The 14,647-nt window shown below is 37.7% G+C and overlaps 1 protein-coding gene across 1 annotated transcript in view; it reads left to right on the top strand.

Moving 5' to 3' along the window:
- Positions 1-7,190: 7,190 nt before the first annotated feature.
- iglon5 (IgLON family member 5) overlaps positions 7,191-14,647 on the top strand; it is a 62,991-nt gene continuing 55,534 nt past the window's right edge. Inside the window, exon 1 of the mRNA XM_041225886.1 lies at positions 7,191-7,327. Coding sequence (XP_041081820.1) covers positions 7,228-7,327 — 100 coding nt within the window. The 5' untranslated portion in view covers positions 7,191-7,227. The remainder of the gene's footprint in view (positions 7,328-14,647) is intronic.

Consider the following 14,647-nt stretch of genomic DNA (forward strand, 5'->3'; position numbering starts at 1 on the left):
TATCTCATAAAGGCTTAATGTCACACATTACAGTGTAACACAGTGTAAAATAATCTTCCAATATATTTGTTTTCAAAGACTGAATCAGTACCATCAAATATCACTCTTCAACCCCCTCTGCACACACCCAAACACACACACTGCTTTCCAAATTGAAGTCTCTTTCTCTCCCAAGTCTTTAATCATTTAGAATCGATTGATAAAAGATTCATAAAAAGCCACCTTCGGAAAGAGAAATTCTCCCCTGCAGCGTTGAAACCGAGATCAAAGCAGGGTTTTTTTTAAAAAGCATGTTTTTTAATGATATATTTTTTCTTTTCTTTTCTTTTACTGGATATGTCCAAACCGGAGGCCTGGTATCTAGGAGTAAGTTTAATGAATGAAGAAGAAAAACTGTGGGTTTTGCTATAATGAGGGATAAAGGTATATGTAGTCTGAAGCCTGCTTCACTCATCTTTCTAGGCTCACCAGCTAACAAGCAGGGAAACCTTGGCGGCAAAGACTAGGAGGGGAAACTTACACAGGTAAAAAGACAGAAGCAAATAGGCTTTCTGCATTTGTAAGAACATGCCAACAGCATAGAAGTCCCCAAGCTCAACTCCTGTTCGTTAAGAAGGCTAAAAATGCTGAAGAAGACGACAGCAACAGTGCATCGTCTATGACTGTGGACACAAACACAAACGAAGCCACTGACGCACACAGACATGTAGAAAAGGCAAAGCATTCTGATAAACCGGAGAAATGAACCATTATATGTGTTACTCAAAGTTTAGTATGCAAATAAAATCAATATTGTAGTGGCGTTCTGCTACTTTCAGATCCTAGTGGAGACTGCCATACTGACTGGTGATTACGCAAATAATTGATTGAGAAATACAAGTTGTAGCACTGCTCCAATGTGAGGGGGACATTTCCAAGCCATTGAAAAAGTGAGGGGGGCATGTTCCCCACGTCGCCCCCGTCTTAATCACACTTATGATGTCACATAGAGAGCCACTGGTCCAAAGACAAATTGCAAAAGGCAAAACAACAATCTTGAGCAGTGATGTCCAATCTAGTTTGACTGTGAAATAAAACTACTGCATGACAAGTTGGAGCTTGGAGCGAAATCGTCCCAATGATTTGCACGGTGGCACAATTTACCCGAGCGACACTGTTTGCGAAATTCTGTCGAAAGACACCAAAGACCTGTCAGTACCCAGACGGCTTAAACACTGCTGACGTGTGTCTTTTGAAGCTTCGCTTTTGATCACGATGCTGGCACGATGTAAGGGAAATAAACTAATGCATTTGCAGGGAGGCACGGTTGCTGTTTGATCCAGTGGAGAAGCTTTATCTCTCAGAAGACATATTCACAGAGGGAGAGAGCTTTACAGAACGCCTGGGCATAGACGCTGCGAAGCGCCACTGCTGCGGAGATTACAATAAAAGGAAGGGGTGGTGGTGGAGACTAGGATACGCGAATTAGCAGCTGAACTTCAGGGCTCTGCTTTGCGAATAAAGAGGAGGCATATCTACATACAATTTCCATACTAATAGCCTTATCAGAAAGCTAGGGTAAGATAATTATGAGACAGCTTTATTGAGGCAGATAATTATGAGACTGTATTATTTAGTCACAGGGAGAGCACTGACATTTGGTTGGTGGTATTAACTACCACACTACTGTCTTACCCTGTGGTCTAGCTTGGGAGAAGGGTGACCCTATATTCTGTAAATTCTGTAAATACACAGTAATTAGAGACACTGTGTAAAGTATTACCGCTTCTACTTTCTTGGACCATGTCTATGCTAACAATCGTTGCTGGTATATACTTTGTTCAGACTTTTGTTTTAAAATTTAAAAAAAAAAAAATTAAATAGTTTAATTTATTTGTGTTTCTTTTCATTTCATGGTATTTCACATTTCTGGACAATAAAACATGAGGCTGTTTGTCATAGGCTGGTTAAACACAATTATTGCACTGATGTCAAAATGTCAGACAGCATTGCTTAGAATCCTGATGAGCAAATAGAGTGGTCCTTTTCACCCAGTCCATTCAATAATACATAGAGACCACAGGGTCTGTAAATACTGAAAGACTAGCTTCCATGGCCTCACTGTTTGTTTGTTTCTTGTAAACAATTATTAGACACAGCAGTGTAGATGTCATTCTCAAACACAGGAAGGTGAACCTCATAAGGTGGTGAGAATCCTTTATAGAAATATAAATCACAACCTTGAATAAAGAAGACCTGCCACACAAGAAATTCAATGGGGACTAACATGTTTTTTTTTAATCCTCTTTGTCAGTTTCTCTCAAGAACAGGATCCTGAGCAACTGACAAAAGGCTACAAGCACAGAAGGTATAGTTGTCTGCGTTGACAGAGCAGTACAATTCACCTCAATTGCTTAGTTTCGTACTATGTTACACCCTATGTTTTGAGATATGTCATACATACTTCAATAAAAAATACACTACAAACCTGCTAGAGATAAAACCCGTCTCCATTCTCACAGAGAGAAAAAAATAAAAAATCTTACGCAATCTCAGCTTACATAGCAAGGCCTACATTATAGTGACTTTAGTTTTAGTGTTTTAAATAAATGTCCCCACAATTAAGCAATATGAAACCTACTAAAACTCACACAATTTAATAGCATTGGCTTTTACTACAACTGCATTATTTCCCATTATTACAAATACTTCCTATTAAATTGCTGTCAAGCCAAATCTACAAATAGATGCTGACTGTACATATTTTAATGTCAACACTGGGCCCATTGTACAGAGTGTTAGTTTGTCTTGTGTCTGTTTTGATTTTTTATGAAGTGTTTGCTTTGCCCTTAGTGTCAGGTGGTAATTCAATGTTGTGGTGCCCTAAAATTAACACGAATGTCAACTTTACTTAACCCTCTGGTTTTAGTGTGCTTTGAAAATGTACCGTTACAGTATGATAAGCTGAGGATATGCCATGAAAAATCATAACATAACTGTATTTATGTCATGGGCTGATGCACCAATAACAAACTGCATTGCTTCTTTATGACATGCTGTTTATGCCACAAAAGTTTGCATGTTTGTGGCAGTGGTTAAATGGATACCGGTGCAGGATGCAGTGCATGCTTAAACAGACAAGAGAGTCCCAACCCCCTTTCCAGCTGGCCGACTTCTCTTGAACCCTGGGAAAGAACTGTCAGGCCAGCCTGTCCAGGGAACCCTGCTCTTGCTGCTTAGCGCCCTCACAGGTCGGGAGGGAGATTTACTACCAAGAATCATTGCATTTCTGTCACAATGTTCCATCAATAAAATATCCAAATGATATTACAGCTACCCTGTCTCATTTGAAGGTACTAAATGTTTTTTTTTTTAAAGGCAGCACGGTCAGTATGAAGCTCATCTCTTTGAACGCTAAGTTTGGTGTTGAGAAGTGCATATGCTTTAAAACCCAATGTTCTGTAAAGCCCTTATGTACAGTAAGTAGAACGTTTAACTCCATCTTAAAATATTTCGTTTTTAGGTAAATTTGTTTAAAATAATACACAGTGTCCATAGCAATAGAATGCATTTGCGTTGCAGTTCCTTGACATGCTATAAAAATAACTGTTGGAGATTTAGACACATGAGAGGTTTAAAGACAGATAAACCCAACAGCTATTCTTAGGTTATCTGTAAGCCACCGGTATTGGTCTTAAAGACACAAGAACAACTCTATTGAAACATGCAGCAATTACTCATTACCAAGGCAGAGTAAGATCTGATCATATTAACACCAATTAAACACTATTTTTTTAAAAAAAAACATTTCTAATACTTTTTAAGATGAGGCTGAAAATAAGACAATAATGAACCCAGCTATGTCAATTGGGTCCATTGCCTTCAACATTTCCATTCTAGTTGAGATGCTAGGGTAAGGGTTAGGGTTAGGGTTAGGGTTAGTTTCAGAGTTAGCTAAAATTCATTAAGTACATTGTAACTATGGATAATAACATTGTAATTATGTGTAAATAACTACTATGCAAACACACAGTAATTAGAGAAACTTAATGTAAAGTTTTACCACATATCTTTTGAGTCTGAGTCTATGTTATTCAAAAACACGCTTGGAGCAATACTGCAGGGACGATTAAGCATGCTTACTGGGTTCTTGTGCGAGGTTAATTGGTTTTCTTTTGCCGCAGAAGGGATGAGGAAGCGACAGTATAGTTTCTTAGACTTAGTGCATCTACTGACCTTTTCAACAGAGAAGCCTGATTGTGAGTTATCTGTGGCAGAGTAATTCGAAGAGGCAGGTTCAGGAAAACAATCAACGTCTGCATCTCCTGCAATTCAAAACAACTTCCCTTCCAATGTAGCACAACGACCTCTCCCAGCAGAAATAGGTAACCTCAGGCTTTACCTTCAAATCTGCTAGTGCACAACATGTACTTTTGTGCTTCTGTGGAATCAAATAAATGCAGTATGGTTATGCTTCAATCTTAATTATACTTTATTGATAATTGTTGATAATGGCAGTAACAGAACTAAGGGACACCATGCGATTTGTCGTGCCATAAAATGAACACTACGGTTCAGTGGCGACAGGCGCGAGTCAGGTGATAACCGACTCTTGCCTGATTGCATCTTCAGCTGGAAGAAATCACACATATGATAGTCCTCTTATACAGCTAATAGAAATGTAGAATACATGATAATAGATTTTCAGAATACTTTATTTTACAAAAGGTAAACAAATCATACACACCAGCTATATCCACTTCCCTCATTGCCGTATCTTTATGATGTGTGTGTCCTTTATTGAACAGCTCTGGGTATTATGATTCTGCAAGAATGATTTTTTCTTCTGTCATTGTTAACTGAAGGCGCGCAAGGGAAGCTGTTCCTCATTGACCAGTTCCCCTGCTGATGCGCGACACAGTGGCAAAATAGACCCCTATCCTATTTTTTTTGCATCTCTTCAGTGCCGCCCCGACGTGTCGCAGGCAGTGTGAACGGCTCATATCAAAAATACACAATTTATGTGGTGCTACACATACGCTTGTCGCATCGTGGCCGATGTATGAAAGCCTTTAATGTTGTAATTTTAAGACTGTGAACCACAACCTTAAACCATGCACACCTGCCAACGCGAAGAGGTTAAGTAGGTACAATTCAAGGATTTCAAATCTCTTGTCTTATTTCTTAGCAACATTTTTGCAGGTCCCATTTTGTAATAAGGTCAATATTTAGACCCAGTTAAAAAGGTACACAGCATGTTACATACAAAAGTGTCTAGGGGTGTGATTAGGAGATTATATAATTCTAAAGCAGTCTGTCGAGTTTGCCCTTTGGTTAGGTTAAAAACTAAATTGATCATGGAATAGTAAGGTGTTATATTGTAAAAAAAAAAAAAAGGAGATTAGGTTTTAGCAGACTGTATAAAGACATGTGTGTCACGTTTAAGCACAACATCAGTTTATTTGCATTTTGACTGTACTTGCTTGCTACCAAAGAGTGTCACTTCTAGCTTTTTTTTTTCTTCTTCTTCTTCAAATTCGTTATTTAAAATGGAATACTCCACTTTGAAATCAAAAGAATCATATTGGGAAGCTAAAAAAAAAAAAAACAAACAACGTACTTGTGTAGCGTTCTCGATTCCCGCAGGCGGGCGCATCCTACAGAGCAAAGCAATTCACACACAAGCTAAGACCGGGCGCGAACCGGCGACCTCTCGCACTGAAGCATAGCGCCGATACCGCTGTACAAAAGAGCCGGCTCCTTTGCAAGGAGCGTATATCAGGCTTATGCCTCTGTTTGTGATTACGTCACCTACCAGCCCTGCTGCTGCCCTTCCCTGTGCACGTTTTTTCCATCTCTTAAAGCAGGGGTGTCAAACTCCAGTCCTTGAGGGCCGCAGAGTCTTCTGGTTTTCATTCCAACTTAAGCTCTCAATGAACATAATTGGTCTAATTATTTGTTCAATTGGACATATTTAATATTTTTCAAGGTCTCTTACAGTTGACGGTTTTAAAAATTCACTTGAATTAAAGGTACACTACCTATGAAACATTTTGAGGCTTTAAGAGAAGCGTTAAATGTGTCCAGTTAATTAAATAATTAGACCAATTAATTAATTGAGAGCACGGGTGGAACGAAAGCCAGAGACACTGCGGCCCTCCAGGAGGTGAGTTTGACATCCCTGTCTTAAACCATTCCATTCAACGGCAGTCCCTTTACCTATAGAAATGCAGTGATGTGCAAAATAAAGACAAGTATTGATGGTTTGAATATCTATCTATCTATCTATCTATATATATATATCGATATAAGTATATATATATATATATATATATATATATATATATATATATATATATATATTATATATATATATGACTTGCAGCAGTTGGGCATTGGTATAGAAAATCTGAAGCCCAGGCTTTGCTCTGTTATAATTCAAGACCCCCTCCTTTTTCTATAAAACCCCTCTCTACCGTGTTTGCCTATCGCCAGAATCCCTTCAGACTATCTCAAGCACTGCAGCAACGCTCTCCAAGCAATAAATCAAACCGAGTCAAGCAACAGCATTCTCTCCTCTGACTTACCCACCTGGTCTCTCTATTGGTTTATCTACTTCCTCGGCTCATCCCCTTTGGAACATTTTTAAACCACTCGGAATCCCGCCCACCTCTTTCTGGCTGCGCATTGGCCAGCCCGCCTCCCTTACGCTGTCAATCAGAAAGCCTAATACATTGCTTCGTTTTCTTTTGCTGTGGTACACGATGCTAGTGCGGTGCTGGAAACGGGCTGAATGCTAAAAAAAATATTTTGACTACAGCAGAGTCTTCTGTCTACACAGTGTTGTATTATACGCTTATTGCATCAGAAAAAAAAAACTTCATTTTTTACGTGGGATCCTAATCTTCGGACGTATGCTATTCTGTTAACACATTATATAGTTTACCAAAGATAAGTCACATAACGGTTTTTTGTTTGTTTTTTTTTTTCTTTTTTCTTTTTGGTCGGGGGTGTGTGTATAACTATTTCCTTACTTCTGATTTAGGGGAGGAAAAAACAATCAAACAAACATAGCTTATCATTTAATTTTCTACAGACAATAGGTTGTCTAAGTTTATTATTATTATTATTATTATTATTATTATTATTATTATTATTATTATTTAATTATCTAGTAATATTATAATCATCCTGTCGCGGCAGTCACAGCGGCAGTCATAAAAAATAATACGTATAAACACATAATATATGACAAATTTAAAAAAAAAGAAAAGCAAGTTAAACAAAATGAACAACCCCACGCTTCGAAACGCTCTTTTAGGAATGGTGCTGACTGTTTTTATAAAAGGTAAGTCCTTCAATTCTTGTATTCTATATAGTTACACTATAGCTGCTGTAACCTAGCATAGCGTTGCTTGGGATGAATACTAATACTGTATTGTAAGAGGCGGTTGGTAGGGTTAACTTGAATTGCCGTGTGCTTGAATTGCCTGGTGCATTGAGTCGCTGCTTCTGTGTGATGATACCTTTCTTCATACTTGTGTATTTCAATCCTTCAACTCGCTTGCAGTGCGCATCTGTCAAATACAAATACAGTCGTTGTTTTGGTGTTGTAGCTGTTTAATTATTATTACCGAATTGGCAATATACTAGATGACTCGCTTCTCCTGCTTTTGACTGACACGGTGACAGTTGTGATGTCGCTTCAAAGCAGCGTGCTGTCTGTGAAATCTCCGGGCAGCATTATTATTTAAATTGCATTGGTCCACTCAGTGTCAACACGGTTATACAGTAGCTGGTAATGCATCGTCTTGTTTTGTTGTTGTTGTTGTTGTCGTTGTTGTGTGTGTGTGAGCTGTCTGCATTAAACACACATACATTCATATAGATATGCAAACACATTTGCACGTCTTTTGCTAGGACTCAGAGAAGTAGCCGTTGATATAATCATGCTTTCCTACATCTGCGTGATCGCCTTGGATCGACTATCATCGATTCGACATTAAATAATGTATCTAATTAAACAATTACGATTCAGTTACCAGCGGTGCTAATTGCATGCAGCCTGCTTTGCGGCTGCAGACAGTGATACACGGCTGATAGAAGTAATACGTTCTGTTTAAAACGACGTTACAGTGAAACATAAATAAACATGTGGTAGAGATCCAGCACAGGACTGCAACAATACTGTATTTCCTGTAAAAACACACACACACACAATCCACATAGTAGGATGCTTGAATTTTTTTTTTTTTTTTTTTTTCATGCGCCACAATACCATTCACATTAAGCAGGGATTGCTTTTGGCTGCAATGCTCAGTATAATGAACCATGATTGATGAGTATTTGAGGGACACTAATAGTAAATATATATATATATATATATATATATATATATATATATATATATATATATATATATATATATATATAGTGTTTGTGTGTGTGTGTGTGTGTGTGTGGTGTGTGTGTGTGTGGGGGTCATTTATATACACCCTCAAAGTGAGTTTCACCAAGAAAGTGTTCTTTCACTCTCTGAAAGCTTTCACACGAGTCTATCTATACAACTTAGTACGACAGCTACAAATTTTTAAAAAATAATACAGGTGTGTGTGTCCACACATGTGTGTTGTATATAGATATATAATATATTATATATATATCTATATATATATATAATATATATATATTATATGAAAGAAAAGGTTTTTAAAAAATGTACACAAAAGTTTAAAAGATTATAAAAGTCAACTTTATATTTTCTAAAAAAATAAAAGATTTTTTAATTGTTTAATCTTCTAACTTTTTGTGTGTATTTTTAAAAAAGCTTTTCTTTCATATGCCTTCATATTATATAATATATATATATATATATAGATCTCCACCCTATAATCTAGTATCTATAGATGGAATGTTTTTTTTTAATGTATTCATGTACTTATGTATTTTAGAATTGAAATTGTTTATATTAATCTTTCGTTTCTAATTGCATAAGGGTAGCATCATCCATTGCGTAATTCAGTGCCCCATGTAATCTACTAAGGACTCTTTCCCTGTAACAAAACATGATTCACCTTGAATGGATGTTTTCCCCGGTAAAACGTTTTTAAACAAATCCATCTCTATGCGAGATTACATCAGATTGAAGAGGACTTTCAATCTGCTCAAAACGGCTTTGATTTTCCAAGGCACTATTGATGAGATCAATACAATTATATTTCTAATGCCAGGGATGCTTGCCCGTGCTTCACATATTGATTAACGTGTGTGTGTGTGTGTGTGTGTGTGTGCGTGTGTTTTTAAATAATACAGCCCTTCCAGCACATTTCATTGTGATTGCTGTGTTGGTCTGCCAATACAATATGTTGAAGGATTACTCATGAATATCAATGAAATCACGATCAGTCATGACTCATGACTAAAAGGACAAATTACTATAAGATACTTTTTTTTTTTTTAAATATTGTGTTTTTAAATGTTTTTGATACGTCTGTGTTAAGGTGCTTTGACAAGGAGTTCAACTACTGCTCTTCTGTTCCAAGTCCAGCAACCTAGATGTATGTAATATAGGCTAGATTAACAATAATATAATAGAGTCTTTATATCAATAAGCACCAGCACCCTCTAGTGCACAGCTGCATATTGCCAGCAATACAAAAGGAAACTTGATCCAAAATAGCCAATAGATGGCGCTGTCTCTTCTAAAAAGGCACGTTGTCTGATCTAGCCTATGTTACGTATATCTATGGCAAGCAGCTTGAACCTTACATTGAATGTTGCCATAGAAACACTGAAAACAAATAAAAAATAATAATAAATAAAATAATAAAATAATAAATAATAATAATAATAATAATAATAATAATATAATAATAATAATAATAATAATAATAATAATAATAATAATATAAAAAAAAAAAAATAAAAACAAAAACCATTCCATCAAAATAATTTATTTATTAAAATGTATTTACTTTTAAAAAAATTATAGCATGGCTGCCACTGCTTTAACCCACAGAGCCAGCTAGCTCCTGTGAACCCAGGCCTCCAGAGGTGAAAAAACTAGCCTAATGCATTAGAATATAAGAGGAGGCCCGTCTATGCTCCTCTGGTTCCCAGTAACTGATTGATCTCAGAACGTTGTCAAGATCTTAATGGATCCAATGGCGCCACCTGGACCCTGAGAATTGAGTATTCCAGAGCATGTGCACAGCTTGTAGGAAAGCGAATCAAAGTGTTTGTGTTCATTATCTGTGGCTGTGCAGAGCCTGGCGCCATATGGTGTTTGCATGAGCGAGGAGAATGCAGTTTCCATGCACTGCGAAAGTTGATTTTCTGTAACACAGTTCTGTACGAGGCAGAGGGCTGCGTTCACTGGAGCAGAGCATTCGGCAGGTCTTGCCATGACCTGTTCAGTTGGAAATTGTTTGATCGTGTTTCTCTCTGATTTTGCAATGCTGGCTTCGCTCTACAAAGCAACATACTGGTGGAGGTTTGCATCAGTCTTCAGCTTGTATATATACACTGTTGGGTTCCTTTTACCTGACTGGTTGCTAAAGTAGGAAAGGTAGCAGATTTTACCCCCTCTGTGGATGTATATATATCCCTGGTGAAGGGGTTATACTGGGGATGCCTGTAGTCAAATTGTGGGTCGTACTCTTGGAGAAATATTCCCAAATCCGTGCAAGACTGTATGCTATGTCAGCTTCATTGTGGTAATTTGGGCCAGTCTGATATTGGAGCTCAAAGCTAGCTCAACCAGACACAAATAGACTTCTGTGTAGTTTTGTTTTACCTAGAGTTTTATGATTGAGACATAACCCCCCCCCCAAAAAAAAAATAAAAATAAAAAAACATACAAGCATGTGGCAAAGTGCCCCGCCCCTGTGCTATTTATTTGTGTTGTATGTTGTATGTAGTGTATTAATGTTGGGGTATTGTAGTTGGTACACGGGATATAAATGGGTCTGTGTAACACGAGTGGTTTAAAATGTATATTTGTATTTAGGCACGAGGATTGCACAGCACTTCACGTGCAGGTAAAATGTAATATGTGAGCACGGGAAATTCACTAGATTGATTCATGTGCACTTGATTGATTAGCAATCGAGTCTCAGTACAGTTGCATAAAAGAAGCATGTTTTCACTCACTCAGGGTTGTGTTCGGTGAGTGGAGAACGGGTGTGGAGAGGAGAAAGTCAGCTCACCGTGTTTGTCTGTGTAGTTCCCGTTTTTGTTTGTCTCTTTGTTTTGGCTGCCAGTGCCGTGTCCTGTGTTTTGTTTGTCTTTCAAACCTTTTATTTTCTGCTCTGTTAATTATTAAACGCTGAGTGCAACGAAGCGCTCAGCTTCACCAAACTCCATGTCTGTTGTCTGTTCTGTGTTGGTCCCTGTTTCTGGTCTGACGTCACCCACTACAGCCGTCTTGGTGACAAAGCATAATTTAGATCTTTTATTTCACATCATGCAATCAAAGAAACTATACAAGTCTACTGGAAGCCATAATAGTAGTGGCGCAGTATTTCATGTTAGATTTTGAAATGTCAAAATTCTTTCAATCTTTGTCAGTTTTTCGTTAATTATATGGAAAACTATAAAACGGGATGTAATTCAATATGTTAATGTAACATTATTCATCAGGCTTCATCTGACTTTGTGAAGCAAAATTAATTTTATTGGGTGATGCAAAACATTTGACCCTAGCTGTACAGACACACACACACACACACACACACGCACACACACAGAGGACGAGAAGTGTTGTTATAAAAAGCAGTTTTAGAAGAAATACAAACATGTACAATAAAGGAAAATAAATTGATAAATAGACTCAATGCCTTGATGCCTGAAGGTTTAAATAGAAAGGAACAGTAGTTAGTTACTTCATTAACTGTAGTAAATGGCATCAGAAACACATTAATAGATTTAAGTAGAAATAACTGAGTGCTGTTACCATGGCATCAAAGGCCTAGTATAAGTACCTCCACTGTTTGTTTTCAAACACACTTTCCCTTCACAAAGATATACTAAACATATCTAAGAACTGTAGAATCTAATAGTAGTGCCAACACTGTGCGAAAATGAAAAAGGTATAGCACCACTACTTTACCACTGTCAACCCAATATGCACAGCGATAGACAAGGGTAAGAAATGCGGAAAACACAGCTCCTGTATTGAAACATATACAGGTACACTTTCAGCTAATGTCATGCACACATTGGGTTGCCAAAGTTCTGACTCGCCAGTTGTTATTCTGAGCAGAGAGAGAGAGAGAGAGAGAGAGAGAGAGAGAGAGAGAGAGAGAGAGAGAGAGAGAGAGAGAGAGAGAGAGAGCAGACAAAAACAAGTCTTACTAAACAAAAACAAGAAAGATAACGTATTAATAAACATGTCAACGACCGCTGCTGTCCCATCTCCTCAGTTCAGGCTAATGTCAGACGGAATCATCAATGTGCGTGCATGAGTTTGGGGAGTAATGAACCTTTATTAAAATCTGTTAAGACACACCCACACGATGCTTATCTTTGCCCTCACCCCCCCCCCCCCCCCCCCCCCGCTGCTGCACTCTGTCATGTGTGATCTGCGTTGCAAGATGATGCTGCACCTTTAGCAATTGCAAGAATAGCAAAAACAACACTGGTAAAAAATAATGTTCTGATAAGAATTACTGTCCAGAGCCGTGTCCTGGAATACTTCATTACTCACATATTTACATTCTTTATCCTCTTCTTGCTTTCTCTATATATGGTTTTCCATATCTATCTATCTATCTATCTATCTATCTATCTATCTATCTATCTATCTATCTATCTATCTATCTATCTATCTATCTATCATAGAAGATCTATTAGATATTATCTATATATAATATAGATATATATATATATATATATATATATATACTATCGCAGTTCCATGGGTGTTCTGAGTTCTTTTATACGGTTACATTATTTTTTATTCCCTTCTGAAAATGTGCCTTTGCCTTGGCACTTCATTGACAACAGGGCCATTTTGTTTGCTGCCAGGGTTTCACATAATTACAGGATGAGCAGATAAAGAAATCTGATAATAACCTTCAACTCTGAATCAATACCTCCCGGCAATCTGTCCTCCATCTGCTGTCAGATTGTGACCGTGAACGGAACACAAAGATCTTACAGCAACAAGACTGACTGTTTTCAGCTTCACATAAAAAAACGAAAAAAAAAAAACGAAAAAAAAAAAACCAGAAGCATGAATTCCATTGGTCCCAAGTTTCTTTGGAAACTTGGCTGAATTTCAGAAAGGAGATTCTGGCCCTTAATCAAATACGTAATTATCAAACCATATATATATACCCTCTTTCATCTACACCCCCTTACCGTTCGTTTGTTTGATCCCCCTCCTCCCCTGCCTCCACTCCACTCCGCTGCGTTTCACTCGACTGAAGTGTGATCGTCCCTGTGTCACGCTGAGAGTGGATCAGTGGCTGGATCCTGGGTCTCTAGGCTTCCAGTCTTTAGCTCTGACCTCTAGCCCTTCTCAGTGAATGGGCTGTTGCTGTAATTGGGATTACTACTCCCCTGGGATTACAGACTGGATAATAAATCAGATCCTGAAGGGCCAGTAGAGTGGACAGATACAGAATAACACTGAGTCGCAAAGATTATAATTACCTGTTTTTTTTGATTGATGTCTGCGTAAGAAAACCTAGTTTTATACCATGGTCGACTGAGGGCAGAGAAAAATTCAACAACGAAATGCTAATCTTAGCAGACCTTTAAATGATCCTAGCCACAGTGCGTGTGCAAGGAGGAACTCTAAGCTTATCTCTCATCATTGTAGGCAGTATAGACATAGTTTTATCACCATAAATACAAGTCTTGCATCATGGGAAGACAGAAAGCAGGACACACTGTTGAGCATTAAAGATGTACATGTAGACAGCGTATCTGTGTACCTGTATATCAGTATATTCCCTTCAGTCGCTGCATGTTTAATTGTACCATGTTAAGCTTCCTATCTGTGTATCTATTTTATAATGCATAATGCTTTTTTCAAAGTTTTGAGAAGTGCTGTAAAGCCCTCATTTAATTGTTTTATTAGTTAATTATCACCTGCACCTGGCTATTTTTGTGAATTAGAGCTAGGTGTGGGGTATATAAAGAGAGCAGCCAGTCCCTTCAGGGCTGCTGCTGTGTGGAGTACCTGGTTGAGGGTGTTTTCAACTGTAAAATGCTGTGTGAAACCTTTGCGTTGTGTTTGTTTTCAACTTTAAAAACAATACAAAACAAAACAAAAAAAAACCAAGCCGGTAAACGGCGGCCATTTGCCGAATCGACAATCTCATGAATGTTTAGTTTAGTGCTCTGATCACGAGAGGTTCCTCGATCCACAAATTATTTTGTATAATTAAAAGTGCGTGCCAGTGCTTAAAATTTTAATTCTGTGTGTTGGCTGTGATTTGGAAGGAAAAAGAACCAGAGCGATCCTATGTGGCGACACTCCTCAGAGGTCCAGTGTATATATATATAATATATATATATATATATATATATATATATATATATATATATATATATATATATATATATATATAGAGAGAGAGAGAGAGAGAGAGAGAGAGAGAGAGAGAGAGAGAGAGAGAGAGAGAGAGAGAGAGAGAGAGAGAGAGAGAGAGAGAGAGAG

This window comes from Polyodon spathula, chromosome 24 (genome assembly GCF_017654505.1).
Source record: "Polyodon spathula isolate WHYD16114869_AA chromosome 24, ASM1765450v1, whole genome shotgun sequence".
Taxonomy (NCBI): domain Eukaryota; kingdom Metazoa; phylum Chordata; class Actinopteri; order Acipenseriformes; family Polyodontidae; genus Polyodon; species Polyodon spathula.